The sequence below is a fragment of the Silurus aristotelis genome, assembly GCF_946808225.1.
Source record: "Silurus aristotelis genome assembly, chromosome: 9".
In the NCBI taxonomy this organism is placed as follows: Eukaryota; Metazoa; Chordata; class Actinopteri; order Siluriformes; family Siluridae; genus Silurus; species Silurus aristotelis.
This window is the reverse complement of record NC_139582.1, coordinates 30,155,518-30,175,400: the sequence shown is the minus strand read 5'-3', so window position 1 is coordinate 30,175,400 and position 19,883 is coordinate 30,155,518. Positions and strand designations below refer to the sequence as shown.

The 19,883-nt window shown below is 39.4% G+C and overlaps 2 protein-coding genes across 2 annotated transcripts in view; both read left to right on the top strand.

Annotated features, from left to right (window-relative positions):
* The first annotated feature begins 332 nt into the window (after positions 1-332).
* On the top strand, positions 333-17,060 carry dpp4 (dipeptidyl-peptidase 4). Its single transcript, XM_083549665.1, has 26 exons — positions 333-637; positions 2,836-2,920; positions 3,025-3,120; positions 3,823-3,914; positions 4,044-4,118; positions 4,206-4,258; positions 4,481-4,550; positions 5,188-5,305; positions 5,713-5,867; positions 7,377-7,474; positions 7,604-7,733; positions 7,909-7,947; positions 8,863-8,961; positions 9,119-9,189; positions 9,324-9,377; positions 9,514-9,641; positions 9,753-9,803; positions 10,214-10,312; positions 10,407-10,476; positions 11,351-11,545; positions 12,656-12,710; positions 12,828-12,927; positions 13,358-13,416; positions 13,544-13,616; positions 15,664-15,737; positions 16,136-17,060. Exons 1-26 carry the CDS (start codon positions 635-637, stop codon positions 16,226-16,228), a joined length of 2,235 nt encoding a protein of 744 aa, XP_083405791.1. The 5' UTR covers positions 333-634; the 3' UTR covers positions 16,229-17,060.
* Positions 17,061-17,958: 898 nt separating this feature from the next.
* Positions 17,959-19,883, top strand: part of gcga (glucagon a) — a 6,172-nt gene continuing 4,247 nt past the window's right edge. The window contains exons 1-3 of the mRNA XM_083549684.1: positions 17,959-18,025; positions 18,182-18,282; positions 19,467-19,622. Coding sequence (XP_083405810.1) covers positions 18,191-18,282; positions 19,467-19,622 — 248 coding nt within the window. The 5' untranslated portion in view covers positions 17,959-18,025; positions 18,182-18,190. The remainder of the gene's footprint in view (positions 18,026-18,181; positions 18,283-19,466; positions 19,623-19,883) is intronic.

Here is a 19,883-nt window from a genome sequence, read left to right as displayed (position 1 = left end):
GACTGGTTCAGGAAGGTGGACTGGTTCAGGAAGGACACCGCTGAAGACTAAGGGGCTGCAATACATGACCTGACAGTGGGTTTTCAGGAGCGCTCGTGCGTAAGGTCAGTGGTGCATTGCTGTCATTTATAACCAATAAAAGGTCCGCGCGCATCACGTTCTCACGAACAGAAAAAAAGAGGAACGCTCGAACCCTTGCGCAAAACAATCCCAAAAGTGCCGTTTGCGCAAAAACACGCACCTAAAGCAAGTCACTGTGTGTGTGTGTGTGTGTGTGTGTTTGTGTTGGAGCAGGAAGTAGAATTAACAAGCATGCCACAACTTCTGCAAAACACACATGCGCGCATGCCTTGCGTCCTTTATCTCTCCCTCCTTTATTTTGATGCGAACTTTAATCTCTCGGGACTTTATTGTCCCCGCTTTACAGCTCGAGCTAATATTTAACACGCACAGAAACACGTGAAAACCGTTTTGTCATCCCCTCATCCGCTTCTACTGAGTATCGGAAAAAAATTCTCCCAGGAGCGAAACTCGCGCACAGACTCGACGCGCGCGCACGCGGGACCGGACTCAGGGGATCAGACGCGTTACCGAGCAACACGTGGATCTGTGAGCGTGAGCGCGCTACCGGAAGATGGTCAGTACCGGGGCATGTACTGGGGCACCTTTTTTTGTTTAGTTTTTTTTTGCACAAGTTTGGTGAGGAGGCGCGCGCTGCTTTTAATACCCAAGCGCGCATCCGAAGAAGTGTATTGCGTTACAGTGGTGCAGGAGTGTGTGTGTGTGTGTGTGTGTGTGTGTGTGAGTGTGTGTGTGCTCTCCAGGAATACCTCTGTTTTTTACAGGTTATTATCATTTTAGAAACACTGGACTGAATATAAATCAGTTCTGAAGTCCAGAACCGGGTCCAGACGAGTTTGAAATAGTTTTAATCCCAGTTTGTGTATCAAAATGACTGATTTCATAAAAAAAGTCATCCAGGCTCAGAATGGTCATGCTGCAAAGGTCACCAGGTGACGTCACGGACTCTTGAATATTGATACAACCGTCATAATCATTTTATGTTTGTGTATGGAAAAGTGTGAAGGCAAACCACCAACACTGGACAGTGATTGGTTGTGGAGAACAATATAAATTAGTGGTTTACTGTATTTTGCTGTGAACAATAGTGATCACGGATTAGTTGCTGTGAACAATAGTGATAACGGATTAGTTGCTGTGAACTATAGTGATCACGGATTGGCTGCTGTGAACAATAGTGATCACGGATTGGCTGCTGTGAACAATAGTGATAACGGATTAGTTGCTGTGAACTATAGTGATCACGGATTTGCTGCTGTGAACAGTAGTGATCACGGATTGGCTGCTGTGAACAATAGTGATCACGGATTGGCTGCTGTGAACAATAGTGATAACGGATTAGTTGCTGTGAACTATAGTGATCACGGATTTGCTGCTGTGAACAATAGTGATCACGGATTGGCTGCTGTGAACAATAGTGATCACGGATTGGCTGCTGTGAACTATAGTGATCACGGATTTGCTGCTGTGAACAATAGTGATCACGGATTGGCTGCTGTGAACAATAGTGATAACGGATTAGTTGCTGTGAACAATAGTGATCACGGATTAGTTGCTGTGAACAATAGTGATCACGGATTGGCTGCTGTGAACAATAGTGATCACGGATTGGCTGCTGTGAACAATAGTGATCACGGATTGGCTGCTGTGAACAATAGTGATCACGGATTGGTTGCTGTAAACAATTGTGACCAGTAACTGATTGTTTGGAACAATAGTGATCCACGTTTTAAAGGGAAAATTTCACTTGGCTTGGACAGAATAGCTGATTATTGGTCAGAGGCTGTAACTGAAATGTATTCCAGAACCAAAGTCAAACTATTTTCACCATCACACCTCTGAGCAGTTCGAACAAAATACAGTGGTGGAACTCGCAGCAGTTACGTTCTAAAACGTTCGAGTCCCGAAAATCCACAAATTTTGGACGCACCCCCGCAGCCCCTACGGTACCTCAGTGAATTTATCTAGACATTATGTCACTTTAATACAATAATGTTTTAAATTCTTTGCTAAAATTTGTTATTGAAAACAGTTTAAAATGTTATTCCTAACGTTCCTGAACATTCGGTCCAGCTGTGGATTCCAGAGAATTTTAAGATAATCCGCAACTTGCTGTCAGTCAGACTCCAAACGAGAACCCGCGAATGAGCCGTGAATTATCAGAGGTCGACTGTATTACATATAAATCACATTAGATTATGCAGGACAATCAATCTTCCAACAAGCGTGCACTAATTTAATCTCTAATCAATTAAATTGCATGTTATCTGTTTTCCGAGGCTTGAATTTTCAAAGCAACCAAATAAAATTTCAATTGTAAAATAAAAAATTTTTTTTTACTTTCATTGAAAGGAATTATAAATAGAGCCTTTTGTAGGCTGTAGGACTTGAAACCAGTTCCAAATTTTTTTCTGTTTTCATTTTGTTAGCGGGAAAAATTCCTTTAATTCCCGTAATTACTGTTTACATTTAAAATAGTTTCATTTTTCAGTCATTCATTTCATTTCAGTCTTGACAGCACAAATAAATGACATAAAGGTGACCTGAGGCAAACCAGTGCTCATTCCTCCTCATTATTACTGCATACCGTGCACTTTTTCCGCATGGGACGACGTGAGATGAACAAACCGGGTTAATGTGTGATGAAGAACAGGAGACACTGAGCAACTTGTACGTCAAGGCTACGTACAAACGGAATCGCACCCCATCACGCCTGTAATGACTGTAAAAAGAGATATTTGTTTGTTTTTTCAGCACGTGGGGAAGATACTCCTCGCGGTTTTGGGTGTCGCCGTGGTGGTGACCCTGATCGCCGTGCCGACGGCTATCTACCTGAACGGTATGTTTAATACTTTCCTGTCTTCATAAACACTTCAGAGAGAAACTACCGTGTGTGTGTGTGTGTGTGTGTGTGTGTGTGTGTGTGTGTGTGTGGCTTCACAGAGAAGAACCCAAAAGAAACCAAGCGGACATTTACCCTCAATGACTACTTCAACAGCACCATCAGATCCAGATCATATAACATGCGCTGGATCTCTGGTGAGCAGGCCAAGTTCTACACACACACACACACACACACACACACACACACACACACACACACACACACACACACACTGAATAAACACATTTGTGACTTATCTTGTCCCCAAACCTCAGTACAATCCAATCAATATCAGTTTCTTGACTCAAGATTTAAATGATCGTCTCAGTCGGTTCCTCTGATCATCTGCGGCTCACGTGGTCCGATGTTTCTTTAGTTTCCTATTTACAAGATCCTACCTGGAATGAGTTATTTACAGGATTCATCTCCTCCTGTCACATACGAGCTTACATTCAAAAAAGCTCGGAAGGAAGTATCAGATATCACTGTGGGCGATTGTGCTGAGTGGGTGTAGCTAACAGCGTTAGCTTACTCATCTTATCTAAAGCTAGAACAAACCTCGAAAGGTAACATTTTGTGAAACCAGGTAGCATTAGAACCATACAGCATCTCACTATTACTGTTTCAACACCATCTTGACCAACTTCTTTTACCCTCTGAAGTATATGGTTAGAGCTTTCCTTTTCCTGTTAGCATGATTAGCATGAAGTCAGAGAAAGCAGTGTAGCTTGTAAATCGTCGGACAAGATGTAGATACGATGCTGCTGATGGCTTTAAACTTTAAAGTGTTGAAGAATTTAGAAAAGCCAGACACCAAAGCAGGTGATTTCTGATTGTTGGTTTGATTTGTTGAACAGATCATGAGTACCTTCACACCACGCGAGAAGAACGGCTCTTACTGTTTAACGTCTCTTCAGAGATGGGGGAGGACTTTCTAGGCGAGACACTGGTAAGAAAGATCAAACCTGAGAACATATTTTAAAGTGTTAAAAATACATCTTTGTGCATATAAAAGGTAAATATGAGTAACAGCAAAACCACATTTCACTGTAATAAATGTGTGTGTTTTATATCACAGGACTCCTTTAAAGCCTTCGATTACCTGGTATCAGCTGATCGCAAGTTTGTTTGTTTTCTGACCAACTACTCGAAGGTGCAGTGTTGATTGCATTAATGATCCGTGTGGTGTTTTTTCGCTGCTGCAAGCGTTTAACACTTACGCAACTCTGTTCTCTTACAGACATGGAGACACTCGTACACTGCGACTTACTTGGTTTACGATCGGGAGAACAGGTGTGTACCTGGGATCAGATCGAAAACCTCACGTGTGCATGCTGTGACAGTTCCTCAACCTCAGCTACATTACTCTAGTTTAAAACAAACTAATGAAACTTGAAACTGAAAAAAAAGTAACAAAAGATAAAGAAAAACATGAATGGCTGTAACTCTAACACACCACATGCTTCATATCTGACTGCTCGCTTACATATAAATATCACTTTACTCTTTGTTCAGGAAGTTGCTTACCACAGATGTCCCACATGCGGTTCAGTTCCTCTCCTGGGCTCCGGTCGGCAACAAACTGGTGAGTTTAAGCAGAATACAATAATAAATTGTCATATTCATGTTAATGGTGCTAATCAGTCATAACGTACAGAATATTGTGATATTTAACAATATCGTTATCGTGTACACTTAAAACTAGAATATGAAAAAAACAAGTTAATTTTATGAAGAAGTTCAATTTCCAGTGTGACCCAACATCAAGGGGAAAGAATGTGACAATATCAAACTTCACTGGTGTTGTATATGAATAACTTGGTAACTAAATCAGATTTATGGACTGATACTGACTAGTATATAACCAGCAGTGATCCAGACTTTGGGTGACGTGATTGAGCTCTTTATAGACCTTTGATGGCTTTATTTAAGCCGTGTAAAGAAGATATCTGAGGAAGTTATCTCTCGTTTCCTAACAACGTTGCCCGGTTTTATGACGGCCCTTTAATCATCTTCATCATCTGTGTTTATTGTCCTTTATCACCTGTGCATTGATGGTAGGGTTTAAAGCCTAAAGTCTGTGATGGAAGCCTTGCTGGAATGGGAAAAAAAACCAACACACCACTCTCTTTCTAACATGGCTCAGTTCATTGGCAAAAGATATTATGTTTCATACACATCATTGGCCTCAAGTCTTCTTTTTCTCTCTGTTTCTCTCTCAGACGTATGTATGGAATAATAACGTGTATATGAAGTCCAGCCCTTCTTCACCTGCAAAACAGGTCACCAGTAATGGAAGTCCTCTGATCGTCAATGGCATTCCAGACTGGGTGTATGAGGGTAAAATGGGCCAATGCAACAGAGCAATGATTTAACGTAACACAACGCAACAACAGATATTTGTATCACAGCATGACACAGCGTAACAATGTAATAGAACACGAGATAATAAAAAGGTAACAATAGCAATGCAGTATACCGTAGCCTAAAGTAATGTAACACAATGCAAAGTGCACCCAACACAATATTATACAATATAATTGTATAATTGTATGATAACACACTGTTATGTTGTAACATAATTGAATATAATATAACGTAATTGTTCTGAGACAACACCTGGAATTTACTTTGATTGTTGCCCAACCTGATTTTTTCTGCTTCATTGAATCTATAAATTGGAACATTATAATAATATATTTATATAAAACAATTTTTATATACAATATATTTTTGTGAACCTACAGAGGAGATGTTTTCCTCCAATTATGCCATGTGGTGGTCTCCATCCGGAAGGTTCCTGGCCTTCGTCGAGATCAACGACACAGAGGTGCACAATATCGAGTACTCGTGGTACGGGCAGGGACAGTATCCTGAAACGATCGTCATCCCGTATCCCAAGGTAAATGTTAGAGATTGATATTTCAGAATTTTTTCATTTCAGCTATTAAACAAATCTTATACTTCAATGCAAAAGAAGCAAGAGGAGAAAGATCACTGTTTATGTAACTGTAGAAGAATAATTTTACCCCAAAAAGTGTTTGTAATTAGTTACAATTAGAATTGGGGAGGGATTATGGGTGAAGTTTACATTCACAATTTCACTTAGAGCTTAATTTGAAACTAAATAACAACATTTTATCATTTTAAAAACTCAAACTAATGTAAACTTTGTAAAAAAAACAACCTCCAATAAGCCTACATGTAAAAACAACCTTAAAAAGTTTATAACTTTATATTAAACACATTAACTATAATAAACTTTATTTAAAAAACCCAACAACCTCAAAGAAGTGTGAACTTAATAAAACAACCAGAAATAAGAATAAACTTTACACTTGTTTGAAGTCTTTTTTTAAAGTTTATTTTTATTTCTATTACAATGCTTACGTTTGTTTGATTTTGTTTTTATGAAGTTTACACTTGTTTGAAGTCTTTTTTTAAACTTCATAAAAACAAAATCAAACAAACGTAAGCATTGTGAAAACAACCTTACTCAAGTGTAAACTTTGTAAAAAAAAACAAACAGCAACAAAAAAATCTTTAAAAAGTGTACATTTTTACACAATTTTTACAAGTTTTTACAATTTTTACAAGTTTTTAATTTTTTTACAAATTTACACATTTGTGCAAGTGTAAACACATTTAAACACAAATTTAAACATATTAAACAAATTTAAACATTTAAACAAATTTAAACATTTAAACACATTTAAACACAAATTTATAAAAAAACAAACAACAAAAAAATCTTTAAAAAGTGTACATTTTATAAAAACAACCTCAAATAAGTGTAAACTTCATAAAACAACCCGAAAGAAGAACAAACTTTATAAACAAAGACTTCAAACAAGTGTAAACTTTGTAAAAACAACCTTAAACACATATAAACTTCATAAATACAAACTTACCCAAGTGTAAACTTTGTAAAAAAAACAAAACAAAAAACAAAAAAACAAACATACAAAAAATACTGTTAAATTTTGTAAATGTTATAAAAACAACCTAAAAAAAAAAAAAAAGGATAAACAGCAATGTGATGTAAAAACCGATGTTACAGCTTTACCTCAAACTGGTACAAAATGCTGAAACTGGAGACTCCTTCCTTAATAATAATGATAACAAACATCAACACTCATCTCATTAGAGGAAACCTTTTTTTCCCCTTTTTTTGCCAACTGAGTGAAGCTCAGGTCCCAGTGAATAAGCTTTTTGTTAATATATACACTGTATGTAAATATTTGTGATGTCAGAACAGATTTATTAGATTTATTAGACCTTCTGACCAATCAGAAACGAGCGTTCAGCAGGGCAGCAGGAGAACTTGTGATCTTCAGGATAAACAGCTGTTATGTGTGTAAACCCTGTGGTTTCCACTAATGGATGTTATTGTGGTATTTTTTGGTCACAGGCCGGAACCCCGAACCCAACGGTCCGCCTGTTTGTGGTCGACACCAATAACAGTTCGAGAATTACGGAGCTCCTGGTGCCAAACGTTCTCGCCACACGGTAAAGCCGCCGATATATCTGCCTTTTCAGAGCTCGTGGTTTGGGCCGAGCCTCGTCTTTACTGCATTCCTCAGTCTGAGAGCAGATCCTTCTCCTGAACTTCTCCTCTGTTTATGTTGTACCATGAAGGGATCACTACCTGAGCACGGTGACGTGGGCTACAGACATGAGGATCGCGGTGCAGTGGCAGAATCGCACGCAGAGTCACGTTATCCTGCAGACATACGAACTCAGCGGCGAGACGTGGAACAGTACGACGGTAAATTTGTCCTCGGCTGCGATGCGTCTGACCTCAAACGTACATTCTGAAAACCTGCGATGATCGAAAAAAACCAACCCGTCTCACCTTCTTTAGCATAAGTGTTAGCGTTAGCATTCAGAGGCTCGTCAGTTTGTTCGTCTGAGTTCATTTATTTGTTCACTCTTTTGTGCAGGAATTATACCTGGAGAGCAAGACGGGCTGGGTCGGAAGAGTACGTACAACATTCTCTCTATCTCTCTTTTATCTCCTGTGCCTTATTTTCTCTCTCTCACTCTTTCATTCTATTCTTACTTGTCCCCTTAGCTTCGATCGTTTCTTTTTTGTTGTTTTTGTCCCCCGTTTCTTTCTCTTTAACCAGCTTTGGCCAAAGAAACATCAAAATGTATTTAAAAATGAAATACTAAATAACTTTCAGTATATTAAAATAAACTACACAAAACAGCAGCTTCACAATGGATCAAAATAAGGCAACATCAACATCTACTAAACTATGGTTCATCTCTCTCTCTCTCTCTCTCTCTCTCTCTCTCTCTCTCTCTCTCTCTCTCTCTCTCTCTCTCTCTCTCTCTCTCTATGATTCTTACCTGTCTCTGTTATCTGTTTCTTTTTCTCTGTCTCCATGTGTCTGCATCTCTCTGTTTCTCGCTCTCTTCTCTTTTCCTCACTATCTCTCGCTCTATGCTTCTCTTTCTCTGTGTCTGGGCTTCTTTCTGTTTCTGTCTCAGTCACTGAGATGGACTGACACACACACACACACACACACACACACACACACACACACACACACACACACACACACACACACACACACAAAGATAGAAAGGGAATGAGAAAATGAAAAAGTGCTATGATTTATGCTTCCCCTCTTTCTCATTTTCTCATTTTTATCTCGTGTCTCGTTTATCTCATGTCTTCTCACCGTCTTGCTGTCACTTTCTCTTTGTCCCTGAGATGAAAAGAGACAGAGAGACAGACAAAGACAGGAAGAGAAAGAGAGGAAGATAGAGAGCTTTGATTCATTCCTCCTCTTTTGCTCATTTTTATCTCATGTCTTCTCACTGTCTGCTGTCTCTCTTATAGAGTAATTAGTAAGTGTCTGATTTCTCTCTTGTCGTTGGTGTTGTAGTTCTCTCCCGCCGAGCCGGTGTTTAAACCCGACGGCTCCAGCTGTTACTACATCACGAGCGACTCCAGCGGCTATAAGCACATCCACCACATCAGCGGGGTGAGATACTCCACAGGACCACACCTGGAAAACATCTGGACCTGTGTCTAGATAATCTCATTCTTCTCACTAATCTCTTTTATTTTTGATTCTTTTATGCTCGCGGCCAACGAGAAACGTGACTGTTGCTATAGCGATTGTTGTCTGTTTATTTCAGAACACGCTCACACCCATCACATCTGGACGCTGGGAGGTCACCGACATCCTCAAGGTCACCAGTGACGCCATGTACGTCCATGCTCATGCTTACGTTTCATTCACGTCCGTTCACTCGCGTGATATTTTTAAGCGGAACTTTAAGCTCCGCCCACATAAAAATGTTCCTGTAGCTTCAAGCCCCACCCTTATCTGTTTATTCACAGATTCTACGTGAGTAATGAACACAACAGCCATCCAGGACAGAGAAATGTTTACAAGTGAGTCACGTTTTTTCAGCATGATTTCAGAATTCAGGACTGAATGTGAACATTTTACTGTCATGAACACACACTTCTTGTACGTTTCTTCGTAAACGGAGAGGAATGAATCGTACGTGTTCTGTGGTTCCTGCAGAATCTCAGTCGACGGAGCGAAACATTCCCCACCTGTCTGTCTCACCTGTACTCTGCTGGAGGAGAGGTGTAAATATAACTCCGCCTACTTTAGCACCAACGCCACCTACTACCGCCTGAGCTGCTCAGGTACAAACCCTGACTCGCCGTCATCGGTCCTCAATTTATTTCTGAAATGATAGGAATGTAGTGGGAAGTCCAGATTTACACAACCTCTGTGTGTTTGTGTGTCTGATGAAGGTCCTGGATTGCCTTTGTACACGTTGCGAGACAGTCGAGGTGCTGGTTCAGGTAAAGTTCATGAAGCTCAGCTCTGAAATTCAAATTCCCTCCAAGGATTCAGGTGTTAAAATCTTCATATAGTCCGAGGTTTTGAAGGCTATAAGGATTTGTCTATCGTTGATCCTTCTGCTAGCATGCCACTGGGTTCGCCATTTAGCAGAAAAAAACTAAGTACATGAGCTGCTTTTGACGTTCAATCAAATGCTATATATTGAAAGTGTTCCTATACACCCAGGATACAGGGTTTATTGTGCTAGCTATTTAGCAGGCTAGTTATATTAATATTAATATATGAATATTCATGTGTGACCATCGTTGTTGACCAACTCACATTACCGGCTAGTAGTAACAAGTTTGAACAGACTAATCCAGAACTCCTAACAAATGCAATGCTCCATTTCACCACAATTCGTTTCCAGAGATCAGGGTTCTGGAGGACAATAAAATCCTGGAGTCGATTCTGCAGGACATCGAGATGCCTGGGCAGACGTACGGCACCCTGAAGATCAGTGGATTCGGTGAGCCAATCAGATTCCAGCCAATCAAATTCTGTCATTTGTTTTGATTTTAAACAGATATTAAGACTGAATGTAACCGATCCTCTCCCTGTAGATCTCTGGTACCAGATGACTCTGCCGCCTCACTTCGACAAATCCAAAAAATACCCTCTGCTGATTGACGTGTAAGTCTAACGCCATTTTACAATTGTATGGGTGGGGGGGTCCCACTAGAGGGCGCTGCAGAGAACAGCATTCTCCAGGCTTGTAAAACTATTTTTCAGAATTCATTAATTTTGACTGAAAACGAGTCACGTGACTCACACAAGACCGCACTCTGTAATCATTTCAGATTATATTGTAGATCTTTTGAAAGAACATCACAATTCTACTTTGCTGATAATAACAGAAATTATTTACTGTTTTATTGTTCATAACTGTTCCTTTTTACAGCAAAACCTTTTTTTATTTGGTACTATATTATATACTATTTAATATGGTTTTGATAAAATATGAAAAATATGATGTTTCTTTTTATTAATGCCTTATTAAACGCTCTGTTTTACACGTGTTCTGATCGGCGCTCGGTGCATCTACTGATCACCAACATACAGTTCAGCATCAGTTAAACATCAAGCAGAACATTTAGAGAGGAATAAATGATGAAGAAACTCCAGACTCGAACTCACCACCACACACGTGACCTCATTTACACGTTTTTATTAAAGTAGTTAAAAATCAATCAGTGTTTGAGTCATTAATCTCATTCTATTAATAGATCAGTGTGCTGAGAGTCACATTCGAGTCTTTACACAGAAACTGAGGTGATTAAGTGAAGAGTCTTGTGATAAAAATGATAATAGGAACATTAGAGTTATAATAAATCAGTTCTTTGGATACTTGAGTACATTTGAAGGTTAAACATTTGTACTTTTACTCAAGTGAAAGTTTAAAGAAACACTTTTACTGGAGTCACTTTTTGACTGAATCTGTAACTACATGGTTTGTGTACTTCGTCCACCACTGGATCTATCACACATGTGGTTCTGTGCTCTTCAGCTACGCCGGGCCGTGCAGCCAGAAATCCGACTACCGTTTCCGGATCAACTGGTCCACGTATCTGGCGAGCACCGAGAACATTATCGTGGCCAGCTTCGATGGGCGAGGGAGCGGTTACCAAGGCGACCAGATCATGCACGCTATCTATAAGCGACTCGGCACGTACGAAGTGGAGGACCAGATCACGGCCGCCAGGTAAAACAGGACAGGGTGGGACAGAACCTGAGCACTATTCCACTTTCTGTCCCATCAATATCGACTTTCCATATATCCAGCAGATGTTACACCTGGAATTCTTGGAACAGACGTATCTGAATCCTTCCCTCCCCCCCAGCACGTGTTTCACGTGTATCGGTTCGGTGTGATTACAGAAGCATCCTATCGATTCTCGTTTGAGGCTTTTCATGTTTGCTTTAAAGCGCAGTGTTTATACAAGAAATGGGTTTGAAAGCTCTCACGTGTTGGAATCGTGATGGTCAAGGAGAAACAATAAAAAAACAAAAAACAAGGCGAAGCTTATTTACGCGATCGCGAATATGAAGTGAGATTTGTCTCAAGGTGCATGAAGTTACATTACTGTCCCTGAAAGAGCTTGTCCCGTTCTCCTAACATGACCCCAAAGCTCCACCGCCAGGATCTACAGTGTGTGTGTGTTATTTATTATTGATTATATTACAGAAGGATTTCATTAATGCTAATCTGAGGTATGCGAGAGACTCCAGACTCATTCAAACACAAACAACATTTTGTTCTTCTCAGTTTTCCCTCAGATATGGAATACTTCTGTCCTGAGATCACAGCTTCAAACCTCCTGATCTCTGTTTTTTTCCTTATACAAGAAAGAAATTCCAAAAATTCACTTTTTGGATCATTTCAAATTGAACAACACTGTTTTTGTTTTCTTCTTCCCTCACATCCAAAAACGCACTTGTTTTAAACGTGGAGTCCTTCAACGACTTCTGTAACAGATTGAAGCGCGGTGGTGGGTGTGCTCTCGCTCTCGCTCTGCCTCTTTCGGGAAGAAGTGCTCATACCAGGAATTCTTTCTTAATGGCATCATTAAGTGCTATAATTGGAAAGAAAAACACATTCTGAAACGTAGACAAAGCTGGATGGAGTGTATTTGGCATAGAACTACTCATGTTTAGCCTGGAATCCAACTCTTAAACTCTCTCTTTAACTCTTTAACTCAGAATGCATGAAATAATACTAACTAAATGACCCCACACTACCACCAAGCTTGGATTTGATCATCCTTTATTAATGAATTCGAATGAATGATTTGTGCTGTTCTTCATGTTTCAGACATTTCATCGATTTGGGCTACGTGGATAAAAACCGAATTGCGATCTGGGGTTGGGTAAGTTCTCACTGCGGACTCCTTTCATAAATATGCATTCGCTAATTCACAATTGGTATCTGTTTGTTTGTGTTTTTTTTATAATATAATAATGAAATATATTTCATTGCGTTTCAGTCGTACGGTGGTTACGTCACCTCCATGGCTCTGGGAGCAGGAAGCGGCGTGTTTAAGTGCGGCATGGCCGTCGCCCCCGTGTCCAAGTGGGAGTATTACGGTATGGAAAATGTATTCGAGGCAGAGAAAAAAAAAGTAGTAAAATACTTAAAGTTAATTAAAGTGATATTATCGTCCTTTTTTTCTTTTTAACGTAAGGGTGCCAATAAATGTGGTAATGGTGAAAGTATATATATATATAATATATAAAATAACTGAAATATATCAAAGAAAATGTTTTTAAAATGAAGGATCATTAAAGTTCTAATTTAAATAGAATATTATTAATATAAAGTATATGAAAGAATATATATAATAATAATAAATGAAATAAAATATATATTACCAGTTGTTTGAAATTTAAGTTATTATATAAATAATTTTCCATATATATATTTTAATAGTTTTTTCTTCTCTTGGTTTGAGTTAATGCACAAAAACATTTATTTATAATGATTTAAATATTAACGCTGATGTCACCATCCACACAGATTCCATCTACACAGAACGCTACATGCTAACGCCGCAAGAAAACCCAGACTTCTATGAGGTAAGAGAGTGGAGTATTTGCATAATTTACATATGTGTGTGTGTGTGTGTGTGTGTGTGTGTGTGTGTGTGTGTGTGTGTGTGTGTGTGTGTGTGTGTGCTTATGGGAAATGTTGTAATCTGTGCAGAATTCCACAGTGACGGAACGAGCCAAGAATTTCAACTCTGTACAGTACCTACTGGTGCACGGCACAGCTGATGGTGAGACACATACACACACACACACACACACACATACACACACACACACACACACACACACACATACACACACACACACACACACACACACACACACACACACACACACACACAGCATCCATGTTTTCATCTTCTTAAGAAACAATACTATAGAAATGAAAGGTGGATATATTTCGAGTCTCAGTGTGCAGTTTGTGTATCAGTACACTGTCGAGCTGCACAGGTTGTTGCTGAGATCCTCTTCCACTCCTCCATAATCACATCACGGAGCTGCTGGATGTTACACACATGGAGCTTCTCCACCTTCTGCTTGAGGATCCTCACAGGTTCTCAATAGGGTTCAGGTCTGAAGACAGCTCTTAGCCACTCCTTCACCTTCACCTTCAGCTTCCTCAGTGAGGCAGTTTAATCTTGGTGGTGTGTTTGGGGTCGTTATTAATTTTAAAAAACTGCAGTTTGGGAGTTTCTGAAGGAAAGAGCCTCATGTTCTGCTTCAGAACGTCACAGTTCATGTTGGAATCCATGTTTCCTTCAATGAACTGCAGCTCCCCACTACCAGAAGCACTCATGCAGCTCCAGACCATGATGCTGCCACCACAATGACACAATCTTCTTGGTTCTCCTCACCAGGGCTTCTCCCCACATGCTGGACATCATCTGATCCAAACAAGTTTATCTCAGTCTCATCAGACCACAAAACATGGTTCCAGTAATTCATGCTCTTGGACAGGTCGTCTTCAGCAAACTGTTTGAGGACTTTTTAGTGAGCAGCTTCAGAAGAGGCTCCTTCTGGGACGACGGCCTGCAAACAGACCTGTTACAGTGTGTGGTGTACGATCTGAGCACTGACGAGTGGATCTTCTGCTTCTGCAACCTCTAAAGTGCCGCTGCAGCACTCATGCGTCTGTTTTGAAGATGCTTCTGCACCTGACGCACAGCGTGAGGACTCGCCTTTTTTGATGGACCTTTGCGAGGTCTGTTCTGAAGGAAACTCGTCCTGGAAAACCTCTGTATGACCCTGAACACTGTACTGTGATTTTTACATTGTACTTTTACACTGTGTGTGTGTGTGTGTGTGTGTGTGTGTGTGTGTGTGTGTGTGTGTGTGTGTGTGTGTGCGTGTGTGTGTGTGTGTGTGCGTGTGTGTGTACAGTATATATGTGTGTGCATGTGTTTGAAGTGTAAAGAAATCGAATTTGTACATTTTTGCAGCTAGCTATCTAGCACACACACACACACACACACACACACACACACACACACACACACACACACACACACATACAAACATGCACAACTTCTCTTAACTACTCGGCTACGTCCATCAGCCGCATTCCTTATCCTCACCGTCTGCACCCGCAGCCTCGTTTCTGTTTCCAAACCCCTCACAATGGAGTTTACGGCTTCAGTGTTTAAACAGCACAGAGACGGAGACGCACAGGTCAAGCGGAAAATATCTTTTCCGACGTAAAATCCTCACATCGGCGATCACGATGTAAAATTTAATTTCATTCCATTTTTATTTCTGTAGCACTTTTAACTATGGACGTTTCTCCAAGCAGCTTTACAGAAATAAGCAGTAATTACTGGATTCTTCCTTATAATTTTATCCCTAACGAGTGAATCAGTGGCTGAAGGAAATTCTCCCTGAGATAGCATGAGGAAGAAACTTTGAGAGGAACCAGACTCAGAAGGAACCCATCCTCATCCTCAACACAGAATCTCAATTCATTACAGTTCCATCATTGTTGAGGTTGTGCAGGCACTCAAATGCAACCTGTGGTCCTGAGCCGTTGTAGCAGACCAGGTAAAAGAAGGTTTCGAGAAGGTCAGAATAGCACTAGTTTTTACTTTTTGATACCACCACCATGGATCGTTTTTATTCTTCTCCTTTTGAGCCAAAAAAACAACTTGAAATTTTACAATAAAATGTAAATAAAAATGTATTTATTTAGTTTTAGTTTGTGAATAATTGTGTAAGTATTATTTAAATGAACATCAATGTTTTACTCGTGTTTGAGGCATGTACTCTTTTTATCTTCTCCAGATAACGTTCATTTCCAGCAGGGAGCGCAGATTTCCAAAGCTCTCGTCAACCAGCAAGTGGATTTCGAGTCCATGGTAAACATCCACAATTGATTTATTCAAATAAAAATTTCAATTATTACATTTTTTATACTTATATTTAAGGCTTGCTTCTGTTTTTTTTGTGCACAAAATGTGGAAAAAAGAACTTTTAGTTGCAAAAACAAATTTTTTTCAGAACCTGTTTGTCAATTTAGCATTTTGTTTAAAACAGTAAACAAATCTACATTAGTTTCAGGTTCTAGAGGAAACGTGCTGCGGCGTATTTAACATTTAAGATGTTATACTTAAATTTGTAGTTTTAGTTATTAGTCGTCGTTACGCTTTTACGAATCGAGTCACTGTTTTTACTATCAAAATACATTCCATGTAAACCACACGCAGTATATTGCACTCATCCGTCTCCACCTCTCCACCTCTCCACCGTCTCTCAGTGGTACACCGACGAGGATCACAGCCTTGGAGGTTCGGCCTACGAGCACGTCTACGTCCACATGAGTCACTTCCTGACCAAATGCTTCGCCTGATAGACGTCAGACTCAGCACATAACTCACATCCTGGAATTCCGCTCCGGGGACGAGATGTTTCCTCAAACCACCGAGCAGACCACGCTTTCTTCTCCAGCTTCTGTTTGTGCTACTACAACCCCATGACCTCTGGGATTCCCGGCAGCGTTGTGCGTTGCTTAGCGCAGGACGTGAAGCAACTGTTCCTTCACAGTTTCTTCACACTGCTCAGGATTCCTGTTGTTCTGGGTGGTTTTTTTTTTTTTTTTATTTCATTCTGACAAATTAAGCAAAATTTGACAAGGTGAAAAATTTGTCTACGGACAAACTAAACTTGAAAGCGTGATAGCTGGAGCTTAGTTCCTTCCTCGTCAAATTTAAAGCAATTCAGTTTCAATCATTTTTTACTTTTTAAAATGCAAATGTTCAAAAGACTTTTTATTTTATTTTATTTTGAATATTACATCAGAACCATATGCTAATGACCTTAAGTTCAATTTTATTTTAATGTTTCTTTTTAAATGTTTTTTTTTTTTTACATATTTAATTGAAATGTTTTTATTTTATTTTATACAAAAAATCAAACTTTCTTTTTTTCAGCTTCTTTCAATAGAAATATAATTTTTTTTTAATGCGTGTACGTGATTTAGGGCATTGAAGTGTATTCCTGCCTCAGTAACGACAAAAGATCATTAAACTATAAACGTAGTTTATGAGCCATTTTGTGCAAATGCCTCAATTCTCACTACGATCAGGAGATTAAAAAAGAAAAACCATATTGCTTGTAAATTCATGAGCGGGTGATTAAAAGTGGATTGTTTGTGTGTAATAAAACATTTCGGTTATTATGAACGTTCACGTCTATTTTTTGGAAATTGTCACGAGGACATAATTCCTGATTAGCACATGGTATTCTCTGTACTCACACATATGATCAAGCTGAGCGATTAGCTAGTGTTTCCATAGCAACAGCGCAATCACATCAACATTTATTAAGTTTATAAATATATAGATATTAAAGCATGAAAGATTTGAGCTTCTATAAACCGTATAAAAGCAACATTCTAAACATGATACACTTTAATTGTAAATAGAGACATGTTTGTGCATTTTCAGCGTCATTAAAATCGCGCTAGTTTATATCTCGTAATTAGAGACGGTTAACGATTCGGATTAGTTTTTTTATCCGATTCGTTTACTAGCTTCAGGAAATAGCGTTTAACCTTGTTGACCTTAGACAAATACACAGGCAGCAAAGAAGGACGATGAAGAAGGAGAATGCTCCTATGCGGCGATACGATTCAATATCGCGATAAAATATCAGACGGTTTTGACAATGCAGATGAATCGAGGCATCTTTAGGTTCGGTTTTATGGGATTCTGGGTTTTAGGAGAGGAGAAAACGAGGCCAATGATTAAGCCAACGAGGCCTGAATCGGCTCTAAGAGTGTGTACAGTAGCACCTCGTGGTTTTTTTCTCTCCCTCTATTTGCCTGGATGTTTTCCGACACCTCGGAGAGACACGTCCTGTCTTCCTGCTTTAAACAAACCGCGGGGTAATGGATTGAGACTAATGAATGAGCTCAGATCGTGTAGCACTGCACGTAGTTGTGTGTGTATGTGGGTGGGTGTGTGTGTGTGTGTGTGTGTGTGTGTGTGTGTGTGTGTGTGTGTGTGTGTTTGAGGAGTGAATGAAGGGGGTTGTCTAATACCACTATAAAAGAGGGAGGCAGAAAGGGAGAAAAGTCAGAAAAGAAAGCAAGGAGGACCACGGGGCGCACACACACACACACACACACAGGCTTGTCTACACACCGGTGAGTAGTGAGGACCTCACCCACAAACACATACACATGAAGAAAAGAGGACTTGGTACTTGGCAGTGGGTGCTCTAATTTGAGTGTATGTGTGTGTGTGTGTGTGTGTGTGTGTGTGTGTGTGTGTGTGTGTGTGTGTGTGTGTGTGTGGGCCAGGTGTCCACGATGAAAGGCACACACTTCAGCGCCGGTCTCGTCCTGCTCCTCGTCCTCGTCCAGAGCAGCCTGGAGCTCCCGCTACATGACGACACCACCAGGTGAGGCACAAAGTGATCTTTCGAATATGTTTTTTTATTTGTTCGTGCGGTCGCAAGCAGAAGTGAAGAAGAGCTCTGCACATCAAAGCAAAATAATTACATTCAAAATCAATTAATAAACAAACGTACAAAGAACCTTAGAAAATGAACGATTTCTAAATATTTCCCGATGTGAAACTTTGGAATGTTGTGCGAACGTACCGCGTGTTATAAGAGCTCCCGTGACGATCCTGATTATCATCACAAACGATTTTCACTACATATCCAGATCTGTCCGGAGATCAGACTTGAAGGAGTCGGAAATCAGAGTGAAATAAATCAGATTCGATTTCATTTTAATCTACGACTTAAAATTGAATCAAGAATGAATTAAAAACTGGAATAAAAAGGGAATCTGGTCGTCTCTGAGGATCATAACGGAAGAAAACAAGATATTTTATGTTTATTTAGAATCTATTTTTGTATCAGGTTTAATTCATAAATAAATAAATAAAAATTTGTGATATAATTATATCATTTATTTGAACTGAGATCAAATTTGACCTCAGTTTAAACATGCAATGGTGATTTCTAACAGAAAGAAAATGAAATACATTTATAAATAAAAAAAGAATAATAAAATTCTTCTCAGTATCTGTTTAAGTGGGATTTTCATTTTATTAAATTTTTTTTAACAAAATCAATGCAACATTAAATCTTTATATTTAGTTTATTTCTATGAAAAAGAAAACTAAGTCTATGATGTTGGCGTTTCAGATTTTAGGAGTGTGGACTGATAGCTTAGTGTTCTTCTTTAGCCTGTACTATAATGGATTTCTTTCGAATTCTTTCAAATTCTTTTTATTCTTTCGTCCGTTTGGTCAGCGTATAAAGTTTATATCTAAAGTAACTCCGTGTCTGGAGACACTTTATTGTTACACAAGATAAAAAAGGTTTATTTTTATCTCCACATTGCATTTTGTTTAATCCAAACGTGTATCATTTAGCTACCTGAATTAGCCATTGAGGGAAATTCTGTGAATTAATTTGATAAACTTGATAAAATTAGATTATTTAAATTCAGATTTTATCAGTCTGGTTGGTTCTCATTTTCAAATTATAAAGAAAAATATTGACGGTCACAAGGCCAAATTTTCTGAAACTCCTGAAAGCCTTGGTGTCTCACACTCTGTGTCGGGTTCCAGCTCAGAGACGAACACGAGTCTCCTGGACGAGAGGAAAGACATGATGCGGGTGAGAAGACATTCAGAAGGGACGTTCTCAAACGATTACAGTAAATACCTGGAGACACGACGAGCGCAGGACTTCGTCCAGTGGCTCATGAACTCCAAGAGGAGCGGGTAAGTGAGATTCCTGGGTTTCCATGACTAGTGCACTGTATTCATCTTTCACACTGTAGTACACTGTATTCATCTTTCACACTGTAGTACACTGTATTCATCTTTCACACTGTAGTACACTGTATTCATCTTTCACACTGTAATATACTTTACTCATCTTTCACACTGTAGTACACTGTATTCATCTTTCACACTGTAATATACTTTACTCATCTTTCACACTGTAGTACACTGTACTCATCTTTCACACGGTAATACACT